Genomic DNA, 15,884 nt, shown 5'->3' on the forward strand with positions numbered 1-15,884 from the left:
TAGCTTGAGGATTAGCACATAAAAAGATTTGTTGCATTGATTGGCAAACAGGTCAGAACACATTGCTTTAAATTAATAAATACATACTTTTGCAATTAATTTAAATGTTTTATTAATGTAACAGACAGCTATCATTGGAAAAGATAGAAATATAATTATATATGGAGATTTTATTTTGTTAAATATTTATTCCTTCACCTGTTATAATTGGGTTTGGTGAGTGAATGTGTGTGTGAGAGTGTATATATGTGTGTGAGGGGGGGGGGGCAGCATGGTGGTGCAGTGGTTAGCACTGCTGCCTCACAGTGCCGAGGTCCCAGGTATGATCCCAGCCCTGGGTCACTGTCCGTGGGGAGTTTGCACATTCTCCCCGTGTCTGTGTGGGTTTTGCCCCACAACCCGCAGCCCAGTAGCATATTGGTTAGCACAGTTGCTTCACAGCTCCAGGGTCCCAGGTTCAATTCCCGGCTTGGGTCACTGTGTAGAGTTTGCACTTTCTCCCCGTGTCTGCGTGGGTCTCCTCCGGGTGTTCCGGTTTCCTCCCACAGTCCAAAGATGTGCGGGTTACATGGATTGGCTATGCTAAATTGCCCTTGGTGTCCAAAAAGGTTAAGTGGGGTTACAGGGATAGGGTGGAGGTGTGGTCTTGGGTAGGGTTCTTTCCAAGGGCCGGTGCAGACCCGATGGGCCGAATTGCCTCCTTCAGCACTGTAAATTCTATGATTCTATGTCCAGGGTAGGTGGATTGGCCACGCTAAATTGCCCCTTAATTGGAAACTCTTTTTATAAAAAAAAAAAAAAAAATTTAAAAATGTTTTTATGTGTGTGAGAGTATATGAGTGTGTGTATGTAGTGGGGAGGATTTTCCATACCCCTCCTGAGTGTGTTTTGCGGCGGCGTGAGACAGCCCGCCATTGGCTGGCAGAATCACATGATCCCGTTGTTGTCGGTGTATTAAATCCGCCCCAAGCCTTCGGGAAACTCCCCAGTGCTATAAACCTCTTGCATTTATCTTTCATTCTGTTTGTAATATTTTTGGTGACCCCTTGGGTACATATGCAGATGCAAAATCGTTCTGTTTCCCTGAGGGGTTTACATTTTATGTTCATAAAAGAACAACAAAAGAGACGAGCAACATAACGATGAAAAGCAGAAATGAAAACCATCAGTTGTTAAGAGACTTGCAAGATCTTTGGGACCAATCAACTTTGAGCTAGTGTCAAAGGAAGGCAAATGGAAATGAATAAAATCCTGAGTTTCACAGCACAGAGAGAGGCCCTTCAGTCAACCATGTCTGCACCGGCATACAATATTTCTATAAACCTCTTCGTTCACCATTTGTTTCTTCATCCAGCTCATTACCTGCAAATAAAAATATACAATTTATATCCTACCCAGCATGTCAAAACCATACTTCAACCCAACTTCCTGGAGCTGCATTCAGTTAATTTTGTTCTCTGAAGCGTGAACCTTGTCAGCAGTCCCAGGATTGATTTGGGAGTTGAGGTTGCTGTTGTGACCTCCGTATCAGCTCACTTCACACCACTGTGCTAAACCAGCCCCTGGTTCTACAGCACGCTACCGGCATTGTCGCCAGCCCCAAATACTGCTGCCCCATAGCACCCAACCCCTCAATCCGGCTTTAAAGCTACCCTATGACACTCCATCCCGTAAGCTCATTTCTGCTCTCTCAATCACACAGCGCAGTCGGATGCCTAATTTACTGTTCATGGTACGTGAAAATCTTTCCCTCGCTATAAAAACAAACTTGTTAAACTGATAGGATAAAATACTAACTTGGCATCTTGGGTAAAGAACCAATTCCCGTACCAGCCTCCTCGAACAGGCGCCGGAATGTGGCGACTAGGGGCTTTTCACAGTAACTTCATTTGAAGCCTACTTGTGACAATAAGCGATTTTCATTTCATTCATTTTTTCATTTCAATACCATAGCTATTTATTTATGGATTGTTGGGGAGGAAAAACTTGCATCAACCTGAATTAAGTTAAAATGAAAACTTATTTTTCCCAGGCTAATCAAATCTGAGCAAAACCTAAGTCCCTTTTTCGGAGTTCACCCCCCCCCCCCCCACTGCCCAACAGTCTAATCATCAACACCATAAGTACACCAGAGGAAAGTATTAACATAAGTGAAATATTGTTAAATGTTAACAGCCATTCAAATGATCAATGTGAAACCAACCAGCCAAAGAGTCACTGAATCTTCCACCTGGTCATTTAATCATGCATGTGGCATCTCACTGTTGCTTACAGACAGAGAGAAGATTGCAGGAGGAAAACAGGGCTCGTCCAATATTGGCATACCTCATCATGGTGTGAAGGTAAACTTTTACCTTTTTATATGCCAGAAAAATAATATTCTGCTATTGATGTTTGCAGAAAAAGGTTGCAAATTATAGGAAAATAGTTGCATTGGTACCTACTATGCTCTCTGATTATATTAACCCATTCTGCAGATGTTTTTAGGTGCAACATATCACATCTTTCATTTATATTTATCAGTTTTATTATTAAGAGAAAATGCTGGAAAATCTCAGAGGTCTGGCAGCATCTGTAAGGAGAGAAAAGAGCTAACATTTTGAGTCCAGATGATTCTTTGTCAAAGCCATAATGCATAGAAAGTAGGAGGTATTATTTAGATTACTGGTCCTGTGTTGCCGCGATTTCTGTTTATTTTCCAATGCCTGCCGATTTTCCTGCCAAAGGCGTTTTTTAGAGAGATTGAAGGGATGATTACCTTGTTCATATGAGGAGGGAAGGTGGCCAGAATTAGAAAGGTACTACTACAGAGAGGAAGGTAGGCAGGAGGTTTGGGTCTTCCGAACCTGATGTATTAATACTGGGCGGCAAATGTGGAGAAGGTACGGAGCTGTGTCAGAGGGATTGGCTACCAGTGGGTCAGAATGGAGGAGAGTTTGTGTCGGGGGTTGGGATTGAAGTCGCTAGCAACAGCGCCGCTCCTGACAGCCCCGGGGAAATACTCAAGGAGTCCGGTACTAATAGCTTCGTTGAGAATTTGGAGCCAGTACTTCAGGTTGGGGGCAGGGTCAAGGGAAATGCTGATTCGGAGGAACCACAGATTTGAGCCAAGGAGGTGGGATGGAAATTTTCGGAAATGGGAGGAGAAGGGGATTAAGACACTAAAAGATTTGTTTCTTGGGTGTTGGTTTGCAGGATTGAAGGAGCTGGGAACGAAGTATGGGCTGGAGCAGGGGGAAATATTTAGATGCATGCAGGTTCGAGATTTTGCCAGAAAGGAGATGCAGAGCTTCCCGGTAGAACCGGCCTCCACATTGCTGAAGGAGGTGCTGACAACAGGGGGACTGGAAAAGGGGGTAGTGTTGGCGGTTTACGGAGCTGTTTTGGAAGAGGAGAAGGCACCGCTGGATGGGATCAAAGCAAAGTGGAAGGAAGAGTTGGGAGAGGGTATGGAGGAGGGGTTCTGGTGTGAGGTGCTCCGGAGAGTGAATGCCTCCACCTCGTGCGCGAGATTGGGGCTGATACAGCTGAAGGCAGAATATAGAGCATACCTCACCACAGCGAGGATGAGCCGACTCTTTGAGGGGATAGAAGATGGGGGGGGGGGGGCGGGGGGCTGTCAAAAGCTGGAGGATTACTGGAAGGAGGTTTTTAGGGTAATCTCTAAAGTGGTGCACGTGAAACTGGACCCGGGCCCTCAGGAGGCCATATTCGGGGTGTCTGACCAGCCGAGGTTGGAAATGGATGCGGAGGCAATGTTGGGAGGGTTGAGAGGAGGGGAATTGTATGTGTTAATGGTGACTATGGGTGATTCCTGAGTCCTTTCTGTTATTTGTTTATGTTAACATGCGGGCTGCTGTTTTGGGGTTTGGTGGGAGGGTGGGATTTTTATTGATATGGGGATTGATATTGCATTTGTTACTGATTATTGTTTATTGTTGGTGGGTGTAAATTTGGGAGAAAATGTGAAAAAGGAGGAGAATAGGAGAATAGAAATATTTCCAAAAAAAGATTGGTCCATTAAATAATTTTTCCCTGTTCTTCAGCTATTTTTAATTTTGGCTGTCTCTTACCAGACAATGCCTCAAATTATATTAATATATTCTGATTATGCTTTTAGCTGCAACATGACCCAAATCTAACTTATACTCATCAATTTTAGCAACACCAGGCGGATGTGGATAAACCCTTTACAGTGAGAGGAAATGGAAAGCCTTCCAATGGTGCACGGCCTTCGAAAAAAGATATAATTCACCCTACAAGCAAAAAGAGACAGCCAAAGCCAAATATGGCTGAGGTGGAAGGTAAATTACTTATTGGACTAATAACCAGAGAACATTAGCATAAAATATAACAAATTCTTACGCAAACTTGCCTTGAAACATGTTATGTTGCTGCCGTTGTATTTCCTAGCTATGTAACAGCCAAAAAACTTGCTCCAATTTTCCTATCAATGCCACTCGCCATTAAATGAGTGGTACTATGTATATGCACGCAAAAGTCCTTTTTGCTTCCCTGTAGAAAAGCACTTGGTGCTTTGCCCTGTCTTGAGATTCTAAGGAAGTTCGACAAAAGAGAACCAGTGAACGTGATCTGTTTAGATTTCCAGAAGGCCTTTGACAAGGTGCCGCATAGGAGGCTGTTAAATAAGTTAAACGCCCATGATGTTAAGGGTAAGATGCTGGCATGGATAGAGGATTGGCTGACTGACAGAAGGCAAAGAGTGGGGATAAAGTGGTCTTTTTCAGGATGGCAGCCGGTGACTAGTGGTGTGTCTCAGGGGTCTGTGCTGGAACCACAACTTTTCACAATATACATTAATGATCTGGAAGAAGGAACTGAGGGCATTGTTGCTAAGTTTGCAGATGATACAAAGATATGCAGAGGGACAGGTAGTGTCGAGGAAGCAGGGGGCTGCAGAAGGACTTGGACAGGCTAGGAGACTGGGCAAAGAAGTGGAAGATAGAATACAATGTGGAAAAGTGTGAGGTTATGCACTTTGTTAAGAAGAATGGGGATATAGACTATTTTCTAAATGGGATAAGGCTTCAGAAATCAGAAGCACAAAGGGACTTGGGAGTCCTAATTCAAGATTCTCTTCAGGTTAACGTGCAGGTTCCGTCGGCAGTTAGGAAGGCAAATGCAATGTTATCATTTATGTTGAGAGGGCTAGAATATAAGACCAGGGATGTACTTCTGAGGCTGTATAAGGCTCTGGTCAGACCCCATTTGGACTATTGTGAGCAGTTTTGGGCCCCGTATCTAAGGAAGGATGTAAGGGCGAGACCCACAGCCATCTGCCTCGGGGCACCCAATCTGAAAAACTAAAAACGATCCTCCCGGGGCTTCCCAACTGAAGCCCCCATATAATGCTGGCTGGGTTCCCAATGTGGGGCGATTATACAGGCGGGGAAGCCCGCTAATAATATTGAAATGTTTGATAATGGGGTTCCCAACCTTACATGGCAGGAACCCGTCATTGCCAATGGGAATGGGAAATCCCACCAGCATAAAAGTGGTTTGGGGACTCCCGTTGCATTCTTCATCCCACCAGCTTTCCCATCCTCCAAAAACAAAAATGGAACCCCCTCCCTACCCCCTGTTTCACTTGTAAAAATATATATACCTTTTCTTCATCTTATACAGTACTAAGAAAACTTTGTTCATAGTCATTTCTTCCAAATATTTAACTGTTTTGGAGTTAAAAGCTAAAGCTATTAGAATAAATATAAAGTTAATTTTTGAAAAGAATTAACAAATTTAAAGGCTTAGACAAGATTTTAAGAATTTGGTTAGTTATTTCCGACATATGAAGTGATGTTTCCCTACTTCCCTACATAGTGATTACACTCCAAAGTACTTCATTGGAGTGCCCCCTGAGGTTTTAAAGGAGCTTTATGAATGCAAGTCTGCCTTTCTTTCCTGCTGTAATTCTGCCCAAATCTCCAAAAAGTATGTATCTATTATATAGCTTTACAATTCATAGAATCATGGGATTAAAGAAATTACAGTGCAGAAGGAAGCCATTCAGCCCATCGAGTCTGCACCGGCCCTCGGAAACCTAAGCCCACACCTCCACCCTATCCCCGGAACCCAGTAACCCCACTAACCTTTTTGGACGCTAAGGGCAATTTAGCATGGCCAATCCACCTAACCTGCACATCTTTGGACTGTGGGAGGAAACCCACGCAGACACGGGGCGAACATGCAGACTCTGCACAGACAGTGACCCAAGCCGGGAATCGAACCTGGAGCTGTAAAGCAACAGTGCTAACCAATGTGCTACCCTGCCGCCCATCATGGAGGTTGACCTACTGAAGGGTTCTCCCGCTTATCTACTGTAAATTATTTTCCCAGCATTATCAAACAGGCAGGAGAACTTTCTTTCTTGAAATCTACCAGTGCCAAACTTTGGATGTGGTTCCAGGGCTGGCATCAGCAGGGTTGAAGCGGATGTAGATCTTTGCTCAGGTGGATGGTAACTGGGGTGGAGAAGGAAGAGGACACCAAATTGTTGAGTCCAATCTTGAGGCTTTACTTGATTGACAAAACTCCTCTAAAGATGCAATTCTTTCTCTTGTCTCTTTTGGGGAACTATTCCCACCTCCTCAGAACCATATATCTTTAAGTAAAATATTATTTGGCCCTGTGTCTGAAAAGTAACATCTGAGATTTACATTGAAGATAAGTGAATAAAGCACCATATTGACATTCATGTAGCCTACCCCTGAACGTGTTACATCTTACACCTCACCCTCTTACCCAGAAAAACAACATACTGGCTTTAATTCAGAAATAAACTGTAAACTTAAAATGTCAATACAGTGAACGTTTATCTTATAAAATTTTCATTTTTATATTGTGGCAGAGTTTTTTGACCTTCTATCCAAAGCTCAGAGCAATAGAGTGGACGATCAGCGTGGGCTTCTGAAGAAAGAAGATCTAGTACTTCCAGATTTTCTACGCCTCAAGCCACTTGTATTTGAGCCTGACTCCTCCACGCCTGCAGCAAACAAAGTAAATGGTAGAAAGCGAGAGGAGAAAAGCCAAACTGTGCACCGGAACGTCATGTCAGCACAGCACACTGATAAGTTAGAGTATCCGGGCTCCAGCACAGCTATCTCAACTGCACTGAATTTCAACGAAAACTCAAACAAAATTAAAACCAAGCCAACAACTCGAGACGATAACGGTCATCGGCCTGCCTTTGTGCCACCCAATTATGTAAAGCCAGATACAAAGCAGATAAACGATGCACCTTTCCATGCGCCGGTATCTCCAATTCCACATGTCAGTGAACAAAGGTGGGAAAAGCGGTCTGGAGACTGGCAGTCGGAAACCATATCACCCGTTGAGGATGAGAATGCACTTGATCTGACTCTGGTGGCAGAAGGTGATATCAATAGCCCAAACAGTACATTATTACCACCCCCACCAACACCACCATCCACTGTCAGTAAACTGGAGATAGCTAACTATACTCCACCAACTCCCTACACAGATGGTCAGGAGAACTCTTCACACTGCAGATCCATTTCAGGTATTTAAATGTGGCCTACCTGTTTGTAGAAAAATCTTTATAAAAAAAAATGTCAGTTGTGTTCAGATTGATCATGTTCAAAGAGAAAACAGAAACTGGAAAAGACTGAAAATTTGACACACGATGCACTAGTCTCAGTTTACACCTTTTCTAAGCGTCTAACTGTTGATGGTTCTAGCACACATTCCAGTATAAATGGAAAAAGTCTGGATTGGGGTACAACAATAAGAACCTAGTTTTATTTAGCATGTTCAAAGCAGGACTTATTTTTATGTAATTTGTTCTACACTGTCTGAAGATGCATTTTATTTGCCCTGCTGAATTTCCTAAGATGATTGCTGTAAAATATTCTCATAATTTCCATGGAAGTTTAACATTGATCCGTTGGTGGTTGCGAAATTGTCACAAGGGGTCTCACATACACACATTTTGCAAAAAGGTTGAATAGCATTTCAGAATCTGTTTCGTATCAGGCAAAATCGTAACAGAATGATCTAACCTATCGTCCCCTTCCTATCTCGTTTTCAGCAACAATTTCAGATGAATTTGATACCCTGAGTAGCTCGCTGAAATGCGGCCTTTTGTATAATATAAGATTATGTCCATGTACAGTCCTACCCACTTAAATTGACATTGTGAGGACCATTCTAATTTTGCCGTCGTAAACGGACATAATGCACAAGTAAAATAATCGACACCCGATTTCTAAATGCTATATTCCTGTTTACATAATTGTTTATATTGAGTTATTTTATTTTTTAAATAGCCAAATGACTTTACATGACAAGTGTTCTTTGCGGATCGCAACTTATGTGTAACTTATCGAAAGAGTTGGCTGCTTCCATTAATTGAAAATTAAATGGCTCCAGCTCTGCACAGATGCCAAATTCTTCCTTGAAAATCACGTGACAAATCTGGCTTTGTTGGACTCTTCTTCGATTTTGGCTTCCTCGGCTTCTTGGCAGTCATCCTGGCCTCTCTTTGCCCAAGCGATGACAACCCCAAGGTGTGGTCGGTGAGAAAAATAAATTCAACTATAGACAAGCAGCTGTCAGCATGAGAGAGCATGCATTTTAAAAAACTTGGAATAAAGCTCTTGTTACACTGCTGCATCATCTCTGCACATCTTTGAGGCATAAAACACAACAGTGTTGTCATCTTTCGGTCAGATGTTTGGATGTAATATCAAGAATCACGCAGGCTCTGGCATTGGCCTTGCACTCAACTGATAGATGTTTAACATTTTTAAAGCACTGTGGATTTTTTAACTTCCTCATTATGAGGAACTGTAGCTCATCTATGCCTGCTAACATTGTGATGATGAGATCTGAAACACAGTCTTTGGTGTTTATCCTCCAGTACAGTCTCTTGGTGCACTAGCGTTTGTCTCATCGGAACTATAAAAGTGGCCAGAAATGTCGTCCCGCAGAATTTCATGGAGGTGGATCCTCTACTTGGAATCATAGAAACCCTACAGTGCAGAAGGATGCAATTGGGCCCATCGAGTCTACACCAACCCCCTGAAAGAGCGCCCTACCCAGGTCCACTGTCCCGCCCCATCCCCGGGATCCCACCTAACCACTAAGGGGCAATTTAGCATGGCAAATTCACCTAACCTGCACATCTTTGGACTGTGGAAGGAAACTGGAGCACCGAGGAAACCCACGCAGACACTGGGAGAACGTGCAAACTCCACACAGTCACCCAAGGCTGGAATTGAACCCAGGTCCCTGCGCTGTGAGGCAACAGTGCTAACCACTGTACTTGTCAAGGCAAAGCAAAACATTGACCCTCCTGACAAATTTTCTTATGCACAATACCATGATGGATCTTGAAATAACTAAAGCACCCATTTCTGGCAGCACAACTTTCCATGTCCAGCCGATCAGGAAAAGCCTGGGCCTTTCCAGTAAATACATCACAAATCGGTTGTGATGCTGGAATTTTCACTAAACCACCTGGCTAATATGTCCTCAACTTCATTGTATTTTTCAGTTTTGTTTCCCTCGCCAGCCAGTTTGTGTGATCTTGCTTTATACTCTGCTTTTGTTTTTGGCAGATTTCCACCAGTTATGTAAGCTCTTATGCTTCACATGCTCTTGTGGCAAATTTATTTTCCAGGCAGGCTCTTTGCTGGAATTTCCGTTTTGAATTGTTTGATTGCTAGAGCGTTATCCTCAAGCATTCTCAAATCAAGTTTATGTTCAATTCCAGTCTTGGTATCTATCTTAATCAAACTACAATGGGCACTCAAACCATGGGTACTGTACAGGCCGAATCAGCATGTATCACACTCATTGATGTGCCGCAAGTGAAGATAACGGCCAATCGACATAGATGAGCAAATGCATTTTATGAAATTAAGCCTGCCAACGTTTATTGAAGTCGACATCAAAATCCTGGAACTCCCTTCCTAAATATCTCAACGACCAGCACTGTAGAAGCTCAAGAAAGTGGCTTCCCACCAACTTCTTAAGGTCAATTAAGGATGGGCAATGAATGATGGCTTTGTCAGTAACACAAACAACCCACGATCAAATAGTAAAAACATATATATGCGGCAAGTATTTGGCATCAGTGTGCAGAGATGGAACTAGAACTCCTGAAGTATTTATGTTGATATCGATGCAGCATCGACATAAAGGCAGTCAAGATAAGTGGGTAGGACTGTAACTACAGAGATTAGTTGAGTTGATTGAACACAAACGACGACTGCCACACTAATGGTTGCGAAAACTACAAGTATTGGACTTCTGTAAAAAGTGCTGAAACATTACTTGCCTTCATTTGCCGCTGCTGAATCTGTGAAAGTTACCTTGCACAAGTAAATATTTATTACCATTTTTAAAAACATCGCTGTTAGCTGTCATATGTTGGAAGGTGAAAAAACATTCATTTTATAACCTGAACTTAACCATGAAGTCACCCCTCAGGAGGTGTGACCTCCGGTTAAGAAGACTTTATGTTCTACGGACAGTAACTGGGTAATCCTGATAATTCCAAAGATTTTTGCTGCTTATACTTCATCGAATAAATCTCAAAAACTGAATGATTTAAAAATATTGTTAATAATGTCTTGTATGTTTCTCTGTTGCTTTTCCAGTTCTGTACACTAATTTCAATGACATTTAATTGTCATAAATCATGCTTGAAAGTTGAAATTTTTTTCTTAATCTTTGACTTTTCTTCATAGCTGTCTGTTTGAGATATTTTCACTGATGCATTACTGTCTTTGAATTTTTATTCTGAATTCTCTAAAGAGATGATTATTTCTTTTTCTCCAACCTAAGTTATTTAACACCGTTAATATGATTTTAATTTCAATGGATGTTTCCCATTATGCTTGTATAAAATGACTTCCTGTTCTTTTCCATTTCTTCACCATGTTGTAGTTCTGGGAGTAGAATGATGCTGAACACTAGGGCATTTGTTTGTAAAATTGTAGTTGATAAATTTATATAAAACATTGCTTTCTAAGTATTTTTCTGAGACGAGGTACAACAAATGGCATCTCCTCAGCAGTTTGATTGGGATCCATAAAATTAGTTGCCAGCATTGGGAGTTTTAAGCCTTTTGCCACCACACTGCTGGTAAATAGTCCAACTGTTCCATTACATGGTCCAAGACGTAAGATGGGAGGAGGCTCACGTGGAGCTAAACCATGGCATGTACATGATGGGCTGAGTGGCCTGTTTCTGTGCTGTAAAATGCTATGCAATTCTGTGTGTAGCTTCTGAAAGGAGTCAAAATCAAATTGAAAGCTGCATCGATTGAAAGATTGCTGACTGGGTTTTACATCATCTTTATCCGTTTAAATCAGAAGAAAAGATAAATGTTTATTGACAATACCATGAAATATAAATGCAACAAAACCACTCATTCCCTCAAACACGTAGTCACATGTATACAAGGAAAGATGAAGTATGCACTAAACCGAACCAAATAAGATGCAGTAAATTAGTCCTTTAAGATTCAAGTGTTGTAGGCCAAAAGGGTTCTTGTGACTCTTTGAAGATTAATAGGGGATGAAAGTCTCTGGCTTTTACCTGAGAGGTTGTCGCCAAGCTTGTACAGAGACAAATCTTGCAGGTGAAGAGAAATTAACATCTTTCTCACTGCCTGGAAGACTATCAGGCAAAGTTACATTCTTCTTGCTGGAGGGTAGTCTCACTGGTGTTCTGTCTCCAGACTGATGTGCCCCTCACTGGTCTTCAGGGAAAAATACGATGTGAAATCGCTATCGTGTGAGTACATGGTCAATACATCCATTATCCACTCTTTATATGATTGGGTGGATTCTCCGTTGCTTGACGTGGTGGTAAGTTTTCCGATCCGGCGGAGAATGGAGTGTGGTCAAAGAACTGGATCGGTGCAGGGGGCCAATCTAATTCCGATGCTCCAGTCCATTGCCAGCGGCAACAGCGAGCCTCCTGCCTTGCGCCAGCGGGAGGATGCAACTGGATTTGCATTTGACTAAATGGCTGAAAGCCTGAGCCTCACAGCCTCCCGGCGGGAGTTGGTGCAAGTGAGGTTCTGACGTAGTGGACTCCGTGGTGGTCAAGGGGCATAAATGCATAACTGAATTGCCCCCTCCAAAGTCCATTGGAAGGCCCCCTCCCCTTCACAACATAAGGGCTTGAAGTCCCTTGGCAGCCTTTGAACTACAAATTTTCCGTTCAATTTCACACAGAAATACATTGCATCAGCCAGTGATTGCCAGTTTTATTACTCCAGAGACAGTTGCTTGGTAGATTGTTGGTCTATCTTTCCCTTCACACTTGAATGCATCTCTAGTACCTTGCTGGAATGCTAGCCACAATGCTTATAAATGATCTTGCTATGATCGACAATTCCTCACCACATCAAATCAGCTAAGTGCTTTCACTTCCACTTTTTCACAGCAATCCACCACAAACCTGTCTCTGGAGAGATACAATTGTCTGGGAGGCCATTCCATTTGTGTTCCTGTAAATACCCAGATAACAGGAGCTGGAAATTCACAAGTGGGTTTGTAGCCACAATCCCTTTTCAAGTGAGGGTATTCATACCTATGTAAATTTACATTTTAATGGCCTTCCAGAGTCAAGAGTTCTCATTTGTGCAGAAATTAAAAATCACCAGGGCAACCCTGCAGACTCCATCTTGGGTCAGCATAGATTTTTTTTTTTTAAAGTAAAAGTGTTAATCTCCATAAGTTCACGGTGTATGATGAGAGGGTGACAAAGGAATTCTCACAAGCCCCCACTGGCGGGTTCTTTCCCAGGCGGGGGTGGAGAATTCAGTGGGTGGCCCAAAATCGATTTTATGCCAGCATGAATTTATAACAGGATCTTTCTCTGGTACCCACCATGGCAGATCAGGAAACCCGTTGGGGTTGCTGAAACTCATCTGCATCTCATTAAAGGCAATGGGGGTAAGACTTCCCAAATTCAGATCCAGGGCCTATGTGAAGCAACATCCTCTGCAGGAAGGGCAGAACTGCGGGTATGAGGAGAGCAAAGGAGAGGACACTGGGCAGGAAGACGATGGAGGCTGTGCCCTCACCATAGGATTTTCTGCCAAAGGGGAATCTAGCTGGATATGCCTGAGAGCCAATGCCACCGGAGACGGTGGTTTCGGAGATTTGTACCTTCGTCGAAGAAGACCTCACAACTTGCAGCATTGCTCACCCTGCCATCAAAGTCTCTGTGGCAGTGACCTTGTTCACCTCTAGAATTTCATTGTGTCTCGCAAGTGGCTGCGCATCCTGAATTTAACAGCTTGCTGCCAGTGAAGGACCATGATCTGCCCAGAGGTCTCATTGTCACCATTCCTCACCCTTACTCCCCATGGCACTAAGTTTATAGTGGGCAGTCAGTGATGTGTGCAGCCACATGGCTGACTTGTAGGCTGCGGCAATGGTGGTCTGTGCCCATCCACCCCGACCCATGGCCCACCTTCTGGCCACCCCTTGCTGCTCTCCCCCGGCCAGCGGCACAACTGTCAGCACACTAGAACGATGTTGGACACCTTTTGTACCCCCTCTCTCAGCAGCCCAAGGTGCTTGTTTCCTGATTTTAAATGCCACAAGTGAACCTTGGCAACGGTAATTCCTCCTGGCCGAGGCAGAACATCGCAGGGGGCCCGGAAATTGTCGGGTCAGACCCTCAATGATATGCCAATGGTGTTTAGCGTACAATTTGCATGTCCACGTCTAATGCAATCATGCCACTGTTGAGGAACCAGAGCATGGCATTCCATTGGGGGCCTGGCGCTGGCCTTGATTTTCACGCAATCCTCCGCCCAATTGCGATTCACGATTCTGGCGTCGCTGGACGTAGAATCCCGCCCGAAGTGAATAGTGGGATGGAGTGCCACATTGTCGTCCAGGCTTCTTTCAAGTTGCCACATTCTGGGGAACTATTCCAGCTTTTAATAAAATGGTGCTCCGTTTTACTCGGCACATGCAAAGTGACTTGGTGTCAGAAGATATGCTGCAGAGGAGAGGGTGTTGGAAAAAAGTAGAGAAGCCAACAAATTATAGGCTAATTAATTCCACTTCCGGCAAATTGTCAGACTTGCACTGCGTCACTTTTGAGGCCACCATTCTGGATTTAGTTATTTGAATGTTCCTAATCCCGCTCACTTTAAGAAAGTAGCCGCTTCAAAAAAACTCCAGTATGTTGGTTAAGCACACAGTGCCCTTCATAAATCTGTCCTTAATTAACCTACATGTCTCCATTGAGTATTCATATTGTCCAAAATTATTGTTTCTAGAAGTTTCTCCACCACTGAAGTTAAACTGACTGGCCTGTAGTTGCTGGGCTTATCGTTACACCCTTGTTCAAAAAAATGAGCTCAACATTTACAATTCTCCAGTCCTCTGACTTCATTTCTGAGTCAAAGGTCAGATCAGGTAAGGATGGCAGATTTCCTTCCCCACAGGGCAACAAATCAGATGGGTTTTTACCACAATTGATGCTGGTTTCATGGTTGATATTCCTGAAATTAGCTTTCAATTCCAGATTTATTAATTACATTTGAATTCCACTATCTGCTGTGGTGTGATTTGAACCCAGGTCCCCAGAGGTTTGGCTGGACCTCGGGATTGTTGATTCAGTGACATTACCACTACACCACCATCTCCCTTCTTACAGTAAAACTGAGGCAAGGGGAATGTGGACATACAAATTAGGGGCATGAAGAGGCAACTCGGGTTCCTCGGGAATTAGAGTAAGACTTACTGCCTCGCTCTAATATGCAGATTTGCCAAAAAGTGATCCCACCCAATGTGGGCGGTGTTCAACTTGCAACATCCCATGAGATTGCATTAAATCTCGCAAGGCGTTGCAAGCCAGAATGTGGCGACGAGGGGATTTTCACAGTAACTTCATTACAGTGTTAATGTAAGCTTACTTGTGACGAGATTATTTCATTTAATTAAGCCGGGTAGTTCCCGGGAGTGGGATCTCCCGCTTTTCAATGGCCAGGCTGCGAGCTGCTTTTCCGGAGCAGCACTGGGGACCTGAACTCCGAGATCGGGCAGCCATTTTGAGGGGTGCCCCGATCTCTAAGTGAACTTGTGGGCCCCCCATACATGGCAAATGTCACCCCCCCCCCCCCCCACACACACACACATGGGCACTTCCCAAGTGAAGACACCCTGCAATGGGGCCCCCCCACAAGTCCCCTTGTGGCACCCCTTCCCTTCCAAGACCCCTACTCATCACGCTCCTAACCTCCCGGAGGCCCCGACTTACCTTCCCTGCACACCCCCACCCTTGAAACCGCCTCCACCCTCCTTTAATGGAAATTACCCACCTCAGCCCCTGACCCTTGACAGTGCCACCCGGCACCCTTACACTTGCACCTGGACAGAGCTCGAGCCAGCTTGGCAGCGCCCACATTCCAGGGGGAGGGCCGGGGGGCACCCTGCACTGGACTGACCACCCAGGGGTCTCCGATGTTCCAGAAGACCACCCGGGTGCCATTCCGCCTGGTCCACGTTCTTGTGGACCAGTACTGATTGGTGCCTGGCTGCAGCCTTGCTGGGGAGGCTGGCGAATCGAGGGAGTCCAGTGTATCCTGGGTAAGTAGTCCTTAAGTAGGTGTAAGACATACTTCCGTGACTGCCGTTTGGTCCCCCCCTTTTGGGCAGAGTTGAGATTCTGACACCTCGCAGGACTTGGGTGAATCCCGCGAGCCTGCCGGGAAGCCCATGGGAGGGCTCTCCCGGGACTCGCCGGTCACGTGCTCTCGCACGAGCGCAGCACAGCCAGAGAATCGCGCCCTCTGCCTCCACTGCCTTTTAAGGAAAAGAGGTCCAGAGACATTTGAACGAAGGTGGTTAAAGGACAAAAAGCAA

At 44.2% G+C, this 15,884-nt stretch overlaps 1 protein-coding gene across 2 annotated transcripts in view; it reads left to right on the plus strand.

The window, feature by feature from the left end:
* rgs12b (regulator of G protein signaling 12b) overlaps positions 1-15,884 on the plus strand; it is a 279,570-nt gene that overhangs the window by 241,116 nt on the left and 22,570 nt on the right. For both annotated transcript variants that reach the window (XM_072515711.1, XM_072515712.1), the window contains 3 exons: positions 2,275-2,342; positions 4,163-4,304; positions 6,869-7,540. In XM_072515711.1, the coding sequence (XP_072371812.1) occupies positions 2,275-2,342; positions 4,163-4,304; positions 6,869-7,540 (882 nt within the window). The remainder of the gene's footprint in view (positions 1-2,274; positions 2,343-4,162; positions 4,305-6,868; positions 7,541-15,884) is intronic.

The sequence above is a fragment of the Scyliorhinus torazame genome, chromosome 9, assembly GCF_047496885.1.
Source record: "Scyliorhinus torazame isolate Kashiwa2021f chromosome 9, sScyTor2.1, whole genome shotgun sequence".
Lineage (NCBI taxonomy): Eukaryota > Metazoa > Chordata > Chondrichthyes > Carcharhiniformes > Scyliorhinidae > Scyliorhinus > Scyliorhinus torazame.